The following is a 21,692-nucleotide window of genomic DNA, read 5'->3' as shown; positions in this document are numbered from 1 at the left end:
ATCTAACCCCCTCTTTGTTCCTTCCCCCTGTACGTTCCTTCATCGATTTGTATAGTTCTATCGATCCCTTCACCCCTCCCAGTCCAGTGTCCAGGATCTCCCCTGGTTTACAGTCTTATCAATTGCAAAGTCCTGGTTGATCTTCCTGGAAGTGGCACCTGTAGTTTCTTGATAGCCCATCAATTAGTATGACTGGCGTGCTTTGCTTCTTGTTGTCTCCATGTTTGTTTTGTCAGGTCTGTGTGGCTGTATGTTTGGTTTTTTGTCTTCTCCTTTTCTTATCATCCCAATTTAGGAGTTCCTCGATCAGATAACTTTCCTGGAATAAGCATTCTCACACTCTCGCATACGCTTATCATTTGGTGTGACTGACCAGGTTTGGTTCTTGTCACTGCCTCCCTTATCATTTCTCGGTTAGGTTTGTGTCCCTGTATGTTCTTGTTTATGGTTTCCTCCTTTTCTTATTATCCCTTTTTTGCAGTGAAAAGGTCCTTGACCAGATAACCTTAAAGGAGCAGACACTCTCCTTCCACGTACCCTTACATCAAGGACTGCTTTTATCTTTCAGATAGCAAATAATTTTTTTTCAAACTTATAAAAGGAAATACTTTGCTATTAAAAATACTGTCTGTAGTACACTCCATATCAAACTTTCAGCTAGGAATTACTACAACTTCCAGGGGAGGGGAAGGGGAGTGGATGCAGCATTTCAGTATTTTTTTTAAAAATCCACATTTTTCAAAGTGTGAGCTTATAAACAGGTAGATCATAACAGAAACTTCACTACTATGGTTATTATGCCACCCATTATAATAATTTAGCATAAATGCCAGTAGAAACAAAAGCGTACAATTCATACTGGCTGCCAACTACAGTTTATCCACTTGTGGCTTTTTTACCTGAACGTTTCCTCTTGGAGGTGCTCTAATTGGGTCTGCAGCTGCAAGTGCCTATGACCTGCAGGGCTGTTGGGATCTTCTATAGAATCAGATTGATTCAAACGTTCCATCAGAATCTGGTTCTCAGCAAGTAAAATGCTCTTCTCCTCTTGAAGTGCTGCAACCTGTTGTAATAAAAGAACAGACTGGAATAATGGAGCTGTCAGCTATAAAGAGCAATTTTTTGGTGCACACAGCAAAACATTAACACAACTCATAACTGGAAACATCGAAGTTCACAAAACTGTATTTCACAGGAACACATTGTAACTTTAATACTTTTTCATTTGATATGTGATGTAACCAATGTACTACTACAGCATTAGGGACAGGATTTACCATAAAGAAAACAGCGTTCTTACCTTTATTTCTCAGAAATATCTAAAGAAAAATATCTTAGTTATCAAAGATTATGTCACTATATTAAAGTCTGCCTACTTTTCAAGCACCACCACCCCACGCACACACCCTAGCACCCCATAGTAAGGTTTTTTAACATGTTTTCCAAAGGAAACAATGTTTATACAATCACACAGAATATTCAAGTCTCTCATGGCCATGCCTCTCCAAGAAATTTTTTAATCCAATGGCCAATTGCAAACAGACTTGAAACAGGAACAGAGGTCCCAAAGATGATTAAATTTCTGCCAGCTTTGTGAAAACAGGAAGTGGGGCAGAGAAGCCAAAGTACTGTGACTCAAAGAATGTCTGAAGCATAAGCTCATATTATTAGACACTATACAATCAAAATGCAGGTAGGAGGGGAAAAGAAAGAATATAAATATCCCAAAAGAAAGGAAAGTTTTGATCAGAACTTGCATCTGACACAACAAAATCAACCAACCGTCAAACACAAATCAATAAGGCACAAGGCTTCATTAATTCCGGTCATTACTGCTTGGCTAAAAGTCAAATTATACACCAAAATAGGAACTGATTGAAATGGCTCTTCTGGGTTCAAGGTTTAGTCTGTTGATGCCTTCCAGATCAGATATGCTCAGTTTACAGTAAAACTTAGTTTATGCATAGGTGATAGTCTAGAGTAACTTTGATTTGGTTGTAAGTTTTTACTGAAATCATTATACGAGCAGAACTCCTCCTAGGATTTCTGTAACTCATGAGTTGAGCAATGCAGCTCATTTCTTGCTTGAATGCAAAAAAGTTTTGTCAGTACCAATCACCTTAATGCTGACATCATTGAATCAATACAACTGGGCACGCACTTTTTGCTCTGCTAACATGGGTAAGGAAATACAGCAATTGAGGAATTTTTTTTTAAAATATAAAAGGTAGATTTCCACAATAATCCCTTTCTTCAGCTGTCCAAGAATTAACATACTTTTTTCTCGATTTGAAGATGACCTACCTGCATATCTAACTCATGACATCTCTGGGCAATTTCTTCTTTTGTTGCTAGGGCTTCATTTAATTCTTCTGTAGTTTTCTTCAGCTATCATAAACAACAATCATTTTTAGTTTCATAATCATATATCTCTATAAATGATATAGCAAAACTATGAATTATATGATTGTAAGTCTTTTTTTACATTTATGTAATATTGAAGTTTGGGGAAAAAAGAAAAGCAATTCTGCTTCTACAGTGAAACAAAGTAGCAACTGTAATCATTGTTTAATTTGTCTAACAAAGGTAAATATAGCTGAAGGTGATATTTGGTCTTGAAACAAAACATTGAAGTTATCACATTTATTCTGTAAACTGAGGCCCCCTCAAAAGCAAACAGCTTAGCTCTGAAGAATCTATTGCCTCTGTACACTGAAAAAAAAAGCATCAATACCACTTTTCTTTATGGATGCAAATAATACATGATTTCAGTTTTTAATCTACTTTTCAAATACACAAAAGATTGGGAGGTAGAATACAAGGAATAAACAGTTAAGGTAAAACCTGTCTAGTCACTCGGAACTACTCTTACTGTACAACAGGGGAAGCAATCAACATTGTGATGGAGAAACCTACCCATCTGAAAAAAGACACTGAATCTTATAAGCAGTGTGAAAACATTCAGTTATATCTCTTTAAGGGACTATATAATAATTAAAAGGCTTATATCTTCTAAGTTTCTGTATGAATGTAGTCAGGGAAATAAAGAAATACCTACAAGAAAATTGGTCTGATAAAATATGCACATAGTTAATGCATATGTATATATTTTATTATGCATAATAAATTTTAGATGGGCCTTCTACTTTTCACAGACAGGATCATAATCTTTCATTTTTTAAGTTTACAAGGGACAGCTGACATAAAAATTAATTCCATCTACCAGAATTTATGTACTTCTACACAGATAACTGTAAAAAACAGTCAAGTTTTATTTTGCATCCATTATTCAAATTTTCCACAAAACTCTCCCACAATAGAAAAGGTAGACTGCTTAACAATGAACCATAATGATTAGGCACTGATTTCTTGTGATTAAAGAAAAAGAAACATCTCATCTTAGATACCTGACGTTCAAGGTCAATGTAAGCATCATTTCCAAAAGAGACTGGAGACTCTTTACTCATCAACTGCAATTAGATTACATTGGATTAGAAAAAACATAAGATTTATTTGCATATTAAAGGTAAGTTTCAACAAAAAATTAGGTTCATCTTAACCTTTAGGAAAGCTCTTTTTTCTGACAACAGTAACTTTTTTTACTTCATTTTTATATGAGGTATATTAAAAAAGAATTACAGAAAGACATATTCAGGACTTATAATATCTAAAGTATGAAAAACATTACCTTACATAGTCATTCTCTCTTCTGAAAAAGCACATTCATTATCTATCATGAAAGCTACACTATCCTTTGCAGAGCACTGTATTGAAGCAGCATTAGACTGGTGGCAGCTATTATGTGGCAGGCAAGATAGGTCTCAAATTGTTCTCTGGCAGTTGTTTTCATCTTTTCCCATTTTGAGAGCCCACATTCTTATTTTTGGTTTTGAAACATCTGTATCTCAATGAATTATAAAGAAATGAAAGAGGACCAAGCTTACTGCTCCCGATTTGTCTGGAATTTGCAGATTAAAAATTTATACTCTAGAATGAGTATTTTTGAAACAAACATTACAATTCTTTGTAATCTGACTAATCTATCTGACTAGAAGAATGGTTTGTAATGGTTTTAGTGAGGAAAAAATGATTGTCAAGTCATTACTTTCTTAGAAAGCCCCAGATTGACTAACATGCTTATTGGGGGAAAAAAGTTTTCTTTCAGGAACCTCACCCACTGATCAACTGCAACAGATAAATGGCTAGAAATAAATTTAAATATTACAAATATTTTAAGACCAAAGAACCCCCTACCCCCAGCAAACAAATTGTCAGGGCAGGCTCAAAACAAGAGACAAAGACATAAGATTTGAAGGTTCTAGCAAGCAATAGCTCAAAGAGGCTGAGCTCTGACTGCTAGCCAGTTTTATTAGCTCCCCTGATAACACACCAAGGGCAGCTGTAGATGCAATATTTACAAAAATATCATCTCCTTGGAATGGATAGCCAAGTAACCCTGACACCAGTTAAGGTAAAGTTAAGGTTGAAAGCAGTACCATAAGAAATTTTAAATATATATATATTACAGATATGTTGCAAATAACTCAAAAAGAAATGGTTTTGCTCCCTGAAAAAAAAAAAACACAAAACAAAAGTAAAATAGTAAAATATCCCAAAACTTAGGCAGGAAATCTGGCACTTGCCCGTTCCTGACAGCACTGACTTAAAGAGATAGAAAAAAGAAGCTGATCTAGTAGGTAGTTTGGGGATTTTTTTTTAAATCCTAATTTTAAGAACTCTCAATCTGCAATTTTAGTCCTTGAAATGATTCCATAGTTAGGATCCAAGACTGTTAGAATGCAGCATGAGTCAAAGAGATAACAGGTAGCAGAGCCCTCAGGCTCAAGTGACATCTCTTTAGTGACATCTTTTTCGAGATGTAACAGAAATAGTGAAATTGCTCTAGTGTTCAACGTGGAATTCATCATTTCTTGCTCACATTCAGAAGCAATTTGATTACCAGTGAAGGCCTAGGAAGGAAAGGCATATTGACAAAGACTTAAGAACTGTTATTTACTTCTGGACACTTGCCACACTTTCTTGTCAGAAAGTACAGGAAACAATTCCTTTTAACTATTCCCCTGCAGTAAACCTCCATCATGAAGCCTGACTGAGCACACGAGAAGTTACTCATGGCAACAGAGCAGTCACTAACATTATTCTGTAGTTTTCTTCTTTTATGCTTCCATCTGCATTGTTAGTGTAATTTATCACTTAAAGATGATCAAGAAAACCTTTACTGCATACAGCAACTCTCCAGGCTAATGACTGCTAAGCACAGCAAAAGAATGGTCTTTCCCATCACCATAGTCTTAAAAAGAAATCAGGTTTCCTATTACTATCCTTAAAACAACATTTTTACAAAATACATTGCAGTGCATTTATTAACATGCTACAAAGTATTATCAGGAATACCTTAACTAGTCTATTAATCTTGCTAATAATTGACAAAAGAATATTTTGCTGCATGTTTCTCTATTTCTTTTCATTTGTCCAGTTACAACATTTAGTTGTTCAGATTTTTTTTTCCAATGATTAGATAGAAATTTGTAAAAGCTTTTGATACTGTCTCTCACAGTAACCTTCTGGACAAAATGTCCAGCACACAGCTAGACAAGTCTATAATACATTCAGTGAACAATTGGCTGATGGGTCGGGCTCAAAGAGTTATAGTAAATGGGGTTACATCAGGCTGGTGGCCAGTCACTAGTGGGGTTCCCCAGGGATCAATTTTAGGGCCAGTGCTCTTTAATGTTTTTATAAATGATCTGGTTGCAGGAGTCGAATGTACATTAAGTAAGTTTGCCAATGATACTAAACTAGGAGGAGTTGTGGACTCCCTCGAGGGTAGAGAGGCCTTACAGAGAGATCTGGATAGACTAGAGAGCTGGGCAATCACCAACCATATGAAATTTAACAAGAGCAAGTGCCGGATTCTGCACCTGGGACGGGGTAATCCTGCTTATACGTACAAATTGGGGAACGAGAGGCTGGAGAGCAGCCCTGCAGAAAGACATCTGGGGGTTTGGGTTGATGGCAAGTTGAATATGAGTCAACAGTGTGCCCTGGCAGACAATTGTGTCCTGGGGTGCATCAAGCACAGCATAGCTAGCCGGTCGAGGGAGGTGATTGTCCCACTCTACGCTGCACTGGTGCGGCCCCACCTTGAGTACTGTGTGCAGTTTTGGGCGCCTCAATATAAGAAGGGCATCAAACTATTAGAGTGTGTCCAGAGGGCGACCAAGATGGTGAAAGGCCTTGAGGGCAAGACTTATGAGGAGCGGCTGAGGTCACTTGGCTTGTTCAGCTTGGAGAAGAGAAGGCTGAAGGATGACCTCATTGCAGTCTACAACTTCCTCAAGAGGGGCAGTGGAGGGGGAGGTGCTGATCTCCTCTCTCTGGTGACCAGCGATAGGACACGAGGAAATGGTATGAAGCTGCGTCAGGGGAAGTTCAGATGGGACATTAGGAAAAGGTTCTTCCCTGAGAGGGTGGTCGGTCACTGGAACAGGCTCCCCAGGGAAGTGGTCACAGCACCAAGCCTGTCAGAGTTCCAGGAGCGTCTGGACGACGCTCTTAGTCATATGGTTTAGTTTTAGGTAGTCCTGCGAGGAGCAGGGAGTTGGACTCGATGATCCTTATGGGTCCCTTCCAACTTGAGATATTCTATGATTCTATGATTTTATGAAAAAATTCTACAGTATTTGGTTGTTTATATAAAAGCAATATAATACACTTCAGGAGGAAAGGTACACTAGTAGGAAAGGTAAAGGAAGGGGGCCACACTATCAAAACATTCTTTAAGTCAATGTATTGGGTTTACTTGGCAAGGTTTTGGTAGCGGGGGGGCTACAGGGGTGGCTTCTGTGAGAAGACACCAGAAGCTGTCCCCATGTCAGACAGAGCCAGTTCCAGCTGGCTACAAGACAGACCCACTGCTGGCCAAAGCTGAGCCAATCAGCGATGACGGTAGCACCTCTGTGATAACACGTTTAAGAAAGGGTAAAAAATGATGTGCAACAGCAGCTGAAGGGAGAGGAGTGAGAATATGTGAGAGAAACAACCCTGCAGACACCAAGGGCAGTGAAGAAGGAGGGGGAGGAGGTGCTCCAGGCACCGGAGCAGAGATTCCCCTGCAGCCCGTGGTGAAGACCATGGTGAGGCAGGTTGTCCCCCTGCAGCCCATGGAAGACCACGGTGGAGCAGATATCCACCTGCAGCCCGTGGAGGACCCCACACTGGAACAGGTGGATGTGCCCTGAAGGAAGCTGTGACCCTGTGGAGAGCCCACGCTGGAGCAGGTTTTCTGGCAGGATCTGTGACCCTGCAGGGGACCCACGCTGGAGCAGTCTGTTCCTGAAGGACTGCACCCTGTGGAACGGACCCATGCTGGAGGAGCTCTTGAAGAACTGCATCCTGGGGGAAGGACCCATGTTGGAGAAGTTCGTGGAGGACTGTATCATGTGGGTGGGACCCCACACTAGAGCAGGGGAAGAGCGTGAGAAGGAAGGAGCGGCAGAGATGAACTGTTATGACCTGACTACAACCCCCTATTGCCCATCCCCCTGTGCTGCTCAGGGGAGAGAAGGTATAGAAAATCGGGAGTGAAGTTGAGCCTAGGAAGGAGGGAGGGGTGGGGGGAAGTGTTTTTAGATTTGTTCTTATTTCTCATTACCATACTCTCTTTTTAATTGGCAATAAATTAAATTAATTTCCCCAAGTCGAGTCTGTTTTGCCCATGACAGTAACTGGTAAGTGATCTCCCTGTCCTTATCTTGACCCATGAGCTTTTCCATTGTATTTTTTCCCCCTTTCCTATTGAGGAGGGGGAGTGATAGAGCAGCTTTGTGGGCACCTGGAGGCTAGCCAAGGTCAACCCACCACAGCTGAGAAGATTTAAACTTCTAGAGAAGTGGGGCATGCAACCAAAGTTCTTTAACATGAAGAAGGCTTGTTTGATTTGTTTTTCTAACTCAAAAGAGGAAAATGTTTCTTCTAAAATTGCAAACTCTGTGCCCCTTTTTCATCACAGTGGAAAAAAGTATATCTTTTTGCAATATTGAAAGGCTTAATTTCTACACACTATGGACACTCTAACATACCTCCTGAATGGCTGTCATGACAACATGTTGAACTGATTCTTCCATCATCATTATGGTCTGTATGTACTCTGAAAATAAGAGCATTCAGGTGTGTTACTATTTAAGCTTGAGAAAGTCACACAGAACATGAGATCAGTAGTCGTATCTTTCCTACAAGCTGAGCAGGTGCTACAGATGAGACTGAAATTTGTAATTACCTTTCAAGTTTCAGGCCAGCAAAATCAAGAACACATTATAGAAAAAAAAAGTCTATTCAGACATAAATCAAGGCTTACTGGAACACTGCAACATGTTTGGGGTTTTTTTGCCTATGATGGCCATTTTTTTCTTCCCCATTACCTCCCAAAAGAACTGTCTACTCTCCAAGTGCTTTTCTCCCTTTGTTCCTGAATTATTCAGGCAATAGAAGAACAGGATCCAAGGATGGGTTGTCTTTTTCCATGACTTTGACTCCTTGTCCTGCCTTTCTACAGCACCCTTGATGTAGTAGGTATAGTTTGTTTGTTTTGTAATTTCGAACATTGCATACTGTTCTGTTCGTTTCTGTAATTTTAAAACAATGAAGATTTGATGCTTAAAAAATTAGGTATTGTGTTTGCAGGTGTGTAGTATTGTTAGACTCTAGTAAAGATTAACCTTAAAATCAAGAACCATAAATGAACGTGATCCAGACGTGGCTCGGAGACAAACCTCGACCTTAGAAGGAAAGAAAGGAACAGGTTCACGAAGAGTTCACTACCCTGCCGACCACCAGAGACCACTTGAGACCCTCAAGAAGACCCCAAAGACTTTAGTGCGCATGTGTCTAGGATGATGTAATATTATAATTAGTTCTTGGAAATTTAATGAATATGTAAAAGAGAATCTTAAAATATGTATGAGAAGCATGGATATAAGCAGAAAGGTGACTAGACCAGGTGTGCTTGATTTGTGGCAAGTCCACCGAACACCCAGGCCTGAATAAAACAATATCTCTCCTGAGCGTGTGGAATTGGTTACTTGCATGCCGGGCACGAATCCGCTTTTCGGACAACACCCTCATTTCACAGAATTTCCATATGAGGTCTTGAGAAAGCACAGAACTAAGAATACAATAAATCCTCTCCACATTTTCTCTTCCTTTTCTATATATAGATGTGACCTGTTTTGGAAACATGCTGTAAGAGGATTGAGTGGTTAGAATGTCAAATTCTGATGTTTAGACTGAGCCCAATATCATATGCATCCCAGCCAGGTAGCATGACCTTTTTTTTTTTTCCAAATGCCATGCATATCATTTTTATGATTTGTCTAAGAGGAAGATGTTGGGAATCAGCCACCTCAAAGTAATTTAGAAGAGGCACAACAGTAAATAATCAAACTACATATAACTAGACTGTTTAGATGTCTGTATCTCATATGTTTTTAATGTTTAGGGAAAGATACATTGCTCACTAATAAATGCCAAGCAGCTACCAAAATAAAGAATGAGAAATTTACACTTCTGTGACTGACCAACACACCCCCACAGTGGAAGAAGGATCAGAGGAATCATAGAATCATAGAATCATTTAGGTTGGAAAAGACCTTTAAGATCATCGAGTCCAACCGTAAACCTAACACTACAAGAATGCTGAGCTCAGGGAAGAATGTAAGGAATGATCGCCAATTATTGTAAAGAAAGCTGAACTTATCTCAACACAAGGGGGACTGGAGAGTAGCCTTTGTTTTAGCTATAGGGCTGTACCAGCGGGTCATCATGTTGTATAAACAGCCTTCCCTGAGATAATTAGTAGAGAGTAATGGCTTCCTGAGCTAACCAGACTAGCATGGGGGGGGGGGAGTGTATATGTGCCTCAGCCCAACATAAAGTAGAAAAACTGGACAACTAATAAAATGAACTTTGAGGAGAGCAACAGGCTTGAGCTAACTTCAACACATGTATTCCTTCCAGGCAACTGGGGACACCCAGTGTTATGACGATGAGCATAGAGAGATCGGTAATGGGAATCACATTTGTATTGTGACTCAACTGTATGTTGCAATTGCTATATTATGCTTGTATTGTGATTTCAGTATATTGCTGTATCACTCTGCTAAATCAAAATCCCATGTAACATCAAATATCTTCAAATAAGTAAATTTTATATTAAACATTAAACCCTCCTCGTGTGGAATATCTAAAAGAACTTGGTCAGAGAGTATTTGACTCTGACAACTTCAGAGATGTTAACTAAGCAGTCAAGTGGAAGAGAGGTGGCTTAAATTAAGTTATTTATGTACTTACAGAAGGGAAAACACTTGTATTCTAAGTAAGAGGATGGCCAGACTTTCTCCTGCTTAAGGGAAGAATAAAAGTAGTTTCAGGATGAGACATTAAAGCAATTTAGAACCTTGAGAAAACTGGAAAGGGGAAATTAGCTTAAAAGCTAAGATACACAATAGAAGAGGAAGACAACAGTCTTGAAAACTGAGCTGCCATTTTGCCAGAAAGGAAACAGTAGTGAGGTGTATTAGGGAGAGACAGCCTTTGATAGAACCTTAGCATAAATACAGTAAGTATAGCTTTTTCTTTCACTTATCCACCTACATCTTTTATGAAGACTCTTGCAACTTACCCTGATATCTGCTAGAGGGACAACACAGCAGGGCATAAGCAATCCAGGAGGTTCTTGGAGTGCATCAATGACAACTTCCTGACTCCAATGATAGAGGAAACAATGAGGAGAGGTGCTCTGCTATACCTCATACTCAAAAACAAGGAGGGACTCATGGGGGATGTGAAGGTCAAAGGCAGCCTTAGCTGCAGTGACCATGAGATGGTGGAGTTCAGGACACTGAGAGGAGGGTAAAAAACAAGATCACAAGACTAGACTTCAGGAGAGCAGACTTTGGCCTCTTCAGCGATCTGCTTGGTAGAGTCCCATGGCATTATCCCGGGATCTGGAGGGAAACAGGGGCCAAGAAAGTTGGTTGATACTGAAGGATCGCTTCCTACAAGCTCAAGAGAGCTCCATCCCAACGAATATGAAGTCAGGCAAAAATTCCAGGAGGCCTGTATGGCTGAACAAGGAGCTCCTGACAAAACTCAAAACCAAAAACAAAGTATAGAGAAGGTGGAAGCAGAGACAGGTACCTTGGGAACTATACAGAACATTGTCCGAGCATCCAGGGATGAGGTTAGGAAAGCCAAAGTCCAAATGGAATTGAATCTGGCAAGGGATGTCAAAGGCAACAAGAAGGGCTTCTCGAAGAACCTAAGTGGCAAAAGAAAGACTAGGGAAAATGTGGACCCACTGGTGAATGGGGCAGGGGACCTAGTGACGAAGGACATGGGAAAGGTGGAGATACTGAATGCCTTCTTTCTGTCGGTCTTTAACAGCAAGATTGGACTTCAGGAATCCCATTTCCCAGAGACCAGGGAGAAAATCTGGAGCAAGGAAGACGTACCCTTGGTGGAAGAGGCTCAGGTCAGGGAATACTTAAGCAAACTGGACATACATAATTCTATGGTCACCGAAGGGATGCACCCACGAGGGCTGAGGGACCTTGCTGATGTCATTATGAGACGACACGATAATCTTTGATCAATCATGGCGACTGGGAGAAGCGCCTGCGGACTAGAGGAAAACAAATGTCACTCCTATCTTCAAGAAGGGCAAGAAGGAGGACGCAGGGAACTACGGGCTGGTCAGCCTCACCTCCATCCCTGTGAAGGTAATGGAGCAGCTAATCCTGGAAACCATTTCCAGGCACATGAAGGACAAGAAAATCATCAGGAGTAGCCAGCATGGATTCACCAAGGGGAAGTCATGCTTGACCAACTTGATAAACTTCTGTGATGAAATGACTGGCCTGGTGGATGAGGGGAGAGCAGTGGATATTGACTACCTTGACTTCAGGAAGGCTTTTGACACTGTCTCCCATAAGATAAGATCCTCTTAGAGAAGCTGTATGGGCTGGATGAGCAGACAGTGAGGTGGATTGAAAACTGGCTGAATGGCCGGGCCCAGAGGGTGGTGATCAGTGGTACGAAGTCTAGTTGGACACCAGCGACTAGCAGTGTACCCCAGGGGTCAATACTGGGTCCAGTCCTGTTCAACATCTTCATTAATGATCTGGATGATGGGGCAGAGTGTACCCTCAGCAAGTTTGCTGGTGACACAAAACTAGGAGGAGTGGCTGATACACCAGAGGGTCGTGCTATCATCCAGAGGGACCTGGACAGGCTGGAGAAATGGGCTGACAGGTACCTCATGAAGTTCAATAAGGGGAAGGGCAAAGCCCTGCACCTGGGGAGGAACAACCCCAGGCACCAGTACATGCTGGGGGCCACCGAGCTGGAAAGCAGCTTGGCAGAAAAGGACCTGGGGGTCCTGGTGGACACCAAGTTGAACATGAGCCAGCAATATGCCTGCATTGGGTCTGGCTGGGATGGAGTTAACTTTCCCCATAGCAGCCCTCATAGTGCTGTGCTTTGTATTTGTAGCTAGAACGGTGTTGATAACACACCAATGCTTTGGCTACTGCTGAGCAGTGCTCCCACAGCATCAAGGCTGTCTCTCCAAACTCCCCCCACAAAGACCAGTGGGGGTGGGCAAGAGGTTGGGAGGGGACATAGATGAGACAGCTGACCCAAACTGACCAAAGAGATATTCCATACCATATGACATTGAGCTCAGCAATAAAAGCTAAGGGAAAGGAGGAGGAGGAGGGGGCATTTGTCTTCCGAAGCAACCACTACGCATACTGAGGCCCTACTTCCCAGGAAGTGGCTGGACATTGCCTGCTGATGGGAAGTAGAGAATAATTTTTTTGTTTGTTTCCTTTGCTTCCGTGCGCGGCCTTTGCTTTTCTTATTAAACTGCCTTTATCTCGACCCACGATTTTTTAATCTTATTTTTTCCCCCCGTCTTGCTGAGGAGGGGAGTGATAGAGTGGGCACCTGGCAGCAGCAAAAAGGGTAAATGGTATCCTGGGCTGCATTAGGAGGAGTGTTGCTAGCAGGTTGAGGGAGCTGATCCTTCCTCTTTATTCAGCACTGGTGAGGCCACGCCTGGAGTCCTGTGTCCAGTTCCAGGCTCCTCAGTACAAGAGAGACATGGACATACTGGAGACAGTCCAACGAAGGGCCACGAAGATGATTAAGGGACTGGAGCATCTCTCCTATGAGGAAAGGCTGAGAGAGTGTGGAGAAGAATTCTGGAATCGGGAGTTTCAGCCAAGATAAGATAGGACTTTGGCAATGCTACAAAATCATAAACAAAAAGGGGGAGATGTGGAGAAGAATTAAGAGGTGGCCTAATGAGCACCAGCTGATTCAAGAGCAGAAACAGGTGAAGGGAATTGTGAGCAGACATGTGATCGTTGCCGGAAGGAAGATATAAGGGAGGCAATGGAGAGAGACAAGGGAGAGAGGTGCAATGGAGAGAGAGAGAGATGGTAGGGCTGCCCTATTATGATAAAGGCTGTGCATGTATCTATCAGATGCCACAAGAGAGCTGGGACTGTTTAGCCTAGAGAAGAGAAGGCTCGGGGGGGATCTCATCAATGTATATAAATACCTGAAGGGAGGGTGAAAACAAGGTGGAGCCAGGCTCTTTTTCACTGGTGCCCAGTGACAGGACAAGAGGCAATGGGCACAAGCTGAAACACAGGAGGTTCCATCTGGACATCAGGAAACACTTTTTTACTGTGAGGGTGACTGAGCACTGGAACAGGTTGCCCAGAGAGGTTGTGTAATCTCCATGCTTGGAGATGTTAAAAAGCCATCTGGACATGGTCCTGGGCAACTGTCTCTAGGTGGCCCTGCTTGATCAGGGGCATTGGACCGCATGACCTCCAGAGGTCCCTTCCAACCTCAACCTTTATGTGATTCTGTGATTTTAAGCGTTATGAATAACTGTTTGCATTTTTACCTTAATCTGACTTGAGTTAAACATAATTTAAGGGAACTAGATAACAATAAGACATCACACACCCAAGGATGCAACAAGGGCCCTGGAACACCTTAAGAAATGCTTTAACCGTCCAGCAAATCCTCTGCCATATATGGAGAGAAACAGAATGGGTTCTCATTTTCCTTGTGTAGGTCAGATAAAGAACTGGCATCACGGAAGCCAGAGGAGATAGAAGTGTTTTCCAATAACTTCTGGAGTGGGATTCTGTAGCTTAAATATAGGCCTCTAGTGACACTTCAGATGTCCTTGGGATATCCTGCCTGGCCTCCAGCTACTGGTGCTGAAGGGCACAATCTCCCATACTCCAGTGCTAACCCTGTGCAGAAGTCTCAGAAACCCTAGTGTCTCAGTTGGCAGTAGATGGCACCTGGTGACAACGAAGGCTCTCTGACATGCAGTAAGATATTGGGATACATTCCTGAACCCAAGGGTCACAGTGAAGGATGTGTAAATCACATTTTTTGATTCTTCACTTCACAGAGCTACCTCACACATGAATAGTTAAAGGTTGGGGACAAGACTTTTCATTTGTGAAGTCCCTTTTCAGCTCAGGGAACCCAAACTAAAAATATGCATGTTGAAAGCAAAACCAATTCCACATTTCCAGCCTGCAAACTTAGTAAAGCTCATAATATAACAGCACTCATTGTCTGTAAAATAAAGTAGTGTTATGATTTAGAAAAAGTAAATTTGTCTCTCATAGCAACCTATCGTTTTCCCTCAGTTATTTAAAAGCAAGTTAGATTTTCATTAACTGCCCTGGAAGCAAAATATACTTTCAAAATTTAATACCTTGCTTCTGTTCACAATTCACAGCACATCCCAAAATAAGCTGAAGCATTCTCCCAAGCTCTGCAGCATCAGAGTGCTCTCCAATCAGGTTAACATCAGGAAGAGTGAAGTCGTTAATCTGTTGCCCTAGAATCTGCATACATATGTACATCACTATATATACATACACATACATTACAAAATACAAAGATGATTCAGAGGCAATAGGAAACACTTACTCTAATTTGGCATAGTTTTCAAATCCATCTTTAAAACAAACTAAAAAAATTGCACCAGCTCATATACATATTTCAAAATATAAAACCATCCATATCACTTGACACAACTGACATTTTGGAAAGCTGTCTCAACTAATAACAAAGTATTAGTTTCAAACTTATCAAGAACAAGATTTGTTCTTCCAGGTAAGGAAAGGTAACGTAGGTAGGCCTAAAAAAGCTGATCAACGGCACTTGATGAATTAATTATTTTTATTAATTTTTTTCCTTAAAAAAAATCTAATGCCTAAAAGCTTTCCATCTGGAAAAAAGTAAGTCTGAATTTCTAAACCATACCATTGCAAAGTCAGAAATTAAATGTTTTACTTTGATAAAAAACATCTAGCATGAATGGATAACAAATCTCAATTTGTAAAACACTTGGTCTAACAGTTTTGTAGGTCTAATCTAGGGATACTTAGCATGTCCAGAGCCAAAACAACTAATTTCTCATCCATGAGAAAAGCACCTGACCTAGTGGTACAACATGCAATTAAAGAGAGCAAATGTAAATACAAAGATAATGAAGAGAATGAAAGCATGAGAGGGTGAGAGAGAGAAGGCACCCGCACAAGGGTGGGGGGGAGAAACTGTGAGAGTGAGAGAGGTGGTGAGGTCAAGAGAGCCAGAGCGAGAGAGAAGGTGAGGGAGAGAAGGCAAGAGAGAGGGCAAAATGGTGAGGGGGGGTGAGAAGGAGACTAAGAGAAGGCAAGAAGGAGTGAGAGAGGGAAGGCAAGAGAGAAGGCAAGAGAGTGAAGAAAAGAGAGAGAAAGGGAGTGAGGAAGAGGGAAGGGGAGGGAGAGCTAGGAAGATAAGGCAGGTGAGAGAGGGAAGGTGGGCTAGAGAGAGAGAGTGCACCCAAGTGAGTGAGTGGGAGAGAGGGAGATATGCGGTGAGAGAGGGCACGTGGAAGTGAGAGAGAGGGTGAGCCAGAGGGGAAGTGGACAGGCGGGAGAGAAAGTGAGAGAGGAGGGGTGAGGAAGTGTGCAAGTGGCAGAATGAGAGTGATCGAGAAGGCGAGCGAGTCAGAGAGAAGGCGAGAGACAGGAGGTGAGCAAGCAAGAAGGTGAGCGAGCGAGATGGTGAGAGGGGAAGAGAGAAGGTGAGAAATGTAGAGGGTGAGCAAGAGAAATATACGGCAAGAGAAGGGGGAGCAAGAGAGAGGGGGAAAGAGAAAAAGAGGGGAAGGGAGAGGGGGTGAAGGAAGAGGGAGAGAGAGAGGAAGGGAGAGAGAAGGGGGAGGAAGAGGGGGAAAGGAGGGGCGGCAGAAGGGGGGTGCAACGGGAGAAGCAAGAGAGGGGGGGAAATGAGGTGCGGGAAGTGAGAGAGGAGGTAAAGCTAGAGGAGGGGAAATGAGTGACGAGGAGGGGAAGCAAGAGGTGGAGGGAAGGGGGGGAGAGATAGTGAAGGTGGGGGCGGAAGGATGTGCATGAGCAAGAGAGAGCACATGAGAGTACAAGAGAGAATGAGCAAAAGCGTGAGCCAGATAACATTAGTGCAAGCAAGTGCAAGAAAGCTCATGAACGAGAAAGCAAACAAGAATATAAGTTGTCTCTAAGTGTCCTGGTTCCAGCTGGGACAGGGTTAACTTTCTTCCCAGTAGCCTGGGGGGTGTGCTGTGTTTTGGGTTTGGTGTGAAAGGAGCCTTGATGGCCCATTGATGCTTTGGCTGTTGCTGGGTGATGCTTGCACCGGGAGGTGGGAGCACAGCCGGGGTGGTGGACCCAGCTGGCCAATGGGGTATTCTATACCATGTGACATCATGCTCAGTATAAAAACCAGGTGTGTGGGGGGGCTCGCCCCCCGTTCGTGACACGCGGTCGGCGGTCGGTGAGCGGTTGTGTTGTGCATTGCCTGCTTTGTGTATTCTGTTATTGTTGTTGTTCTCATTGTTATTATTACTGTTCTACTTAGTTTTATTTCAATTATTAAACTGTTTTTATCTCAACCCGGGAGCTTTCCTACTTGTGCCCTCCCAATTCTCTCCCCCATCCCACCGGGGGGGGGTGTGATCGAGCGGCTGCGTGGCGTTTATTTTTGCTGGCTGGGTTTAAACCACGACACTAAGAAAAAGAAAAACATGATAATTACTGGAAAATGCTTTGCAATTAGGAAGAATTTACATTAATGATTATCTGTAGAAGTAATTAAACATTTCTGCTAGACTGTTCTGCAAGCTTTCAGGGAGCTGAAAATATGAATATATAATGTGCAATTAAACACAATTTTGAAACTTTAATTGTAGACAAAAATAAAGTGCCAATTCTAAAGAAGGTTTAATAGAGAAACAATGACTACAGAAGGAATCACTCATTTATTTTCTGAATGTTGCTTTTGCTTAATATGCAGAGCAGGTCAAGGTATTCATATGAAAATTGTTGAACAGATGTAGAAATCAAGTTGTTGAAAAGTTTCCAGGATTGGGCTTTGGAGGACTCATGAGGTGGTTGGGTTTTTTTTGTTTGTTTGTTTGGATTTGTTTGTTTTTTAAGGACTTGCTCAAAGAATGAACACAGACATGACAAAATCTGACTATTTTAAAGATTTCAGGTCCATTTTTCTATTAAAATGACTCCTTTTTGGTCACTGATAAGAAAATAAGAGTTCTATGGAAGCATCAAGTACAACAGAAAATGTTACTATTATATAAAATGAAATCAAACATAGCATTTTTTAATGGTCTAAGTTTGATTCACATTTACATTTCAACTTGTATTGCCTGTATTTTTAATGCAATGCTGGTTTTTCTACTAATGATAATACAGTTGCTTTGTAAAAGTTGTTGGGAGAAGCTGAAGAGGTATATTAGCTTGTACCATAAAGAAGTGGGGAAAGCGAAGAAGAAAATTTAGGATTATGAAATAAATGTAACAGACAATTTTAATACTGCAACAAAACTCAATGGGATATACAACAAAAGGAAGGTTAGGCTCCAGAATAAATGTCTTGTGATGAAAGCAGACACCTTTCATTTATTTGAGGAAAATAAATAGTAGAACATTTTACAAAAAGAATGAAAGTTTGGATTCCAAAGCAGCAAGATTCCAGGGGCCTCCTTTAGCTTGTTGTTCTTCCATATTATAATAGACAAGACAACCAGTGTAGGACAGCTACTGAGAGACTGTTCTCTTGAAAGCAACAAATTATGATGTTTCTCTAAAATGAAATAAATTGTCATAAAAACTTTTCAAAGGTTTTTAGCTGCACCAGGTAAAATCCAAGCATTTTTCTCACCTATACTGTGTAAAAGGGCTTTGCCAGAGGCAGGGGGGAAGACCCTGATAACAAAAGTATAAATAGGGCTAGTAGCAGAATCAAGTACATCTCTGCTGTTGCTAAAATCATCACTTCAGCAGGGGGCACGCATGTGTGTGTGTCACACTTAGAACACTTATAGATGCAATTTATATTTGTACAATTTAGTAAATCAATCATTATTGCCTGTCACTTGCTGACTTAGTAAGGTAATAAAGTTGTCATATCAGACTCCTAACAATCATATATACCAACTAGCTGAAAAGGAGCTGCTATCATTTTGTCATAGCCATACTAATATTCTATGACAGAATGATTTTATTATAATGTATCAGTACTCATTAATTCAGAAGCTATAAAGAAACTGTTCTTTAGTATTCTTCAAAGAAAAAATATCTGCCAAAAGACTATAATGAAAGATCCTTTTAAACTTTAAATGAAAAGTCAAAGTAGTTACAGACTTTGTGCACTGGTGCAAGTATAAGGACACATACTGAAAAACTTATGTCAAAACCCACAAAAATCTAATTCTAAAATGTACTTATGGCCTTCTAATAAGGTCAGCTATGATCAGATAAGTCAGGACATAAAACATTTGCTCAAACATCAGTTCTCGAAATGGTGACTTCAGCATGGATATTCAGCACTTGGAGGGGTGACCATTTACTAAATATGGACTTATGAATCTAACTTCAGGTACTCAGTTTTTTAGAAAAATCTGTTCGTTCTAAAGCACTTCACTGTATTTGCAGTCATCTTCCTCATAGTATTTATAAGAAGTGAATATTGTTTCTTGGGACGAGCAATATCCCCATGCAATGAACATGAATGAACAGACTATGCATCACACTGTGCTAACCAATTCACTACAAAACATCACTCAAACTAGAAGCAAATTTTAGAGCTGAAGATTCATCATTGAAAAATACTTTGTCATTTGGAATGATTCATCTTTAAATTTGCATAACAACCTCCTATATAACAGAGTGGGCAGTCTCTAATGCTCAATAATGAAAACATTTTAATTAAAAATTACAATGGGGAGATGGAAAAAGTGCTCTTTCCTCTTCCTCTTTCCAGGGAAGGGGGGGAGAAAGAAGCAGTCTTTGATTGGAACAGAGGAGAAAAAACAGAGGCACTGTTTAAGGCCATCACCAAAAGAGAGTCAGTATCAAAAACATCTCCTGTTTGTATTCCAAAACTTAAATATCAGACTAACATGGAAGCTATGACAGAATATTTGCACCAGAAACAAGTGAGGAAGATGACCTCCCTTCAGGGAAGGCATCAGAGCCGGCTGAGCCTCAACCAACTGTCCACATGAAGAAAATAATAAGGGTGATAGTTACTGGAGGCTCTCTCCTGCAGGGGATGGAGGTGTCCATCTGCAGACCTGACTTGATGTCTTGGCAGGTTTGTTGCTTGCCAGAGACTCAGGTCTCTGAGGGGAACAGAGGTGTTCTCCTCAATCCCTCCAGTGAGGGAAGAAGGCTCAGGTATGAGTGGATGCACACAGAAGGTCAAAACCTGGTGTTGCAGGCAGGGCTTTCATTTTTATGACCATGAGACCCACTTTGAGGAATGACGACTGCTGAGCAGGTACAGGATCCATCTGACAAAGCAGGGCAAAAGAGTCTTTGCTAATAGGCTCACTAAGATAGTGAAGAGGACTTTAAGTTAGGTATGTCAGGGAAGGATTACCATAACCTGAAGTCACGGCATGGGGGACAGTATGATGGGAAAGGCACAGAGAAGTGGGGGGCTAGCTCATATGACTGGAGTGCTGCCATGGATGCTCTATGCAAAGGAGCAGCTTGAATGCATGGAGCTTTGCCTTGGAATGAGTGATGAGCCAATCAGGCACCTGTTGGTCAAGATGAGCAGACAGACCAACACAGGTGACACTGTGGTAGGTGTCTGCTACAGACAGCCTGATTAAGAAGAGGAAGTATATGAAGCCTTTTTTAGAAAGCAAAAAGCAGCCTCATAATCACAGGCTTTGGTACTGTGAGACTTAACCTGGAAGGGCAACATGTCTAGATGCAAGCAATCCAGAAGATTTTGAGAGTGTAGTGAAAACAATATTCTTGATGCAGATGACTGATGAACCAACTAGGGGAGATGTTCTCCTGGACCTGTTACTTAAAAACAAGGAAAAACTGTTAAGGGATGTGAAAGTCAAGGGCAGACTTGGCTGCAGTGACCAAAAAATGGTGGAGCTAAAAATCCTGACAGAAATGAAAAAGAGAAATAGAAGAATCACAGCTCTGGACTTCAGGAGAACAGATTTCAGCTTGTTCAGGTATCTGCTTTCAGGGAGACTGTCCTGGAAGGCAAAGGGGCCCAGGACAGCTAGTTGGTCTTCAAGGACAACCTTCTCAAAGCACAGCAAATGTCCATTCCAACATGCAAGAAGCTGAGCAAGCGTGAAAGGCCACTATGGATGAACAGGGAAATCGTGACTAAGGGGAAAGCAGTGGATGTCGTTTACCTTGACTGTAACAAGGCCTTTGACATGGTCTCCCATGGTATCCTTTTAGCCAGATTGGTGAGATGTGGACTGGATAAGTGGACAATAGGGTGGATGGAAAATTGGCTGGACTGTTGGGCTAAGAGGGTTGTACAAAGTCCAACTGACGGATGGTTACTAGCAGCATCCCTAAGGGATGGATACTGGGGCCAGTACTGTTTAATATCTTTACTAACAACCTGGATGATGGGATGGAGTACACTCTCAGTAAGTTCACAGACAATACCAAATTGGGGGAAATGATCAATATGCTGTAAGGCAGGGCTTCTATTCAGAGTGACCTTGACAGGCTGGAGAAATGGGCTGGCAGGAACATCATGAAATACAAGGATAAATGCCAAGTCCTGCACCTGGGGAGGAATAACACTCTGCACCAGTACAGGCTGGGGCCAACTGGCTAGAAAGCAACATTGCAGAAAAGGACCTGGGGGTCCTGGTGGACAACAAGTTGAACAGGAAGCAGCAGTGTGTCCTTGCAGCCAAAAAGGCCAACCACATATTAACAAGAGCGTAGCCAACGCATCATGGGAAGTGATTCTTCCCCTCTATTCAGCATTTGTGAGACCACACCTGGAGTCCTGTGCCTAGTTCTGGGCTCCTCAGTAAAAGACAGATATGGACATACTGTAATGAGTCCAGTGGGGGCCACCAAGATGATCAGGGGGGCTGGAGCATGTGATGTACAAGGAAAAGCTGAGAGATCTGGGTTTGTTCAGCCTTGAGAAGAGAAGGCTCAGGTGAGATTTTTACTGCTGTCTCAAACTACCTAATGGGAGAGCGTAGAGAAGATGGAGCCAGCCTCTTCTCAAGGTGTGGA

General features: G+C 41.8%; 1 protein-coding gene across 1 annotated transcript in view; it reads right to left on the bottom strand.

The window, feature by feature from the left end:
• Nucleotides 1-21,692, bottom strand: part of LOC142074831 (protein Hook homolog 3-like) — a 134,030-nt gene that overhangs the window by 52,240 nt on the left and 60,098 nt on the right. The window contains exons 5-9 of the mRNA XM_075135727.1: nucleotides 14,834-14,966; nucleotides 8,103-8,170; nucleotides 3,408-3,470; nucleotides 2,305-2,388; nucleotides 900-1,063 (exon numbers count right to left, since the gene is read on the bottom strand). Coding sequence (XP_074991828.1) covers nucleotides 900-1,063; nucleotides 2,305-2,388; nucleotides 3,408-3,470; nucleotides 8,103-8,170; nucleotides 14,834-14,966 — 512 coding nt within the window. The remainder of the gene's footprint in view (nucleotides 1-899; nucleotides 1,064-2,304; nucleotides 2,389-3,407; nucleotides 3,471-8,102; nucleotides 8,171-14,833; nucleotides 14,967-21,692) is intronic.

Source organism: Calonectris borealis, chromosome W (genome assembly GCF_964195595.1).
Source record: "Calonectris borealis chromosome W, bCalBor7.hap1.2, whole genome shotgun sequence".
Taxonomy (NCBI): Eukaryota; Metazoa; Chordata; class Aves; order Procellariiformes; family Procellariidae; genus Calonectris; species Calonectris borealis.
This window is presented reverse-complemented; position numbering and strand designations above follow the sequence as displayed.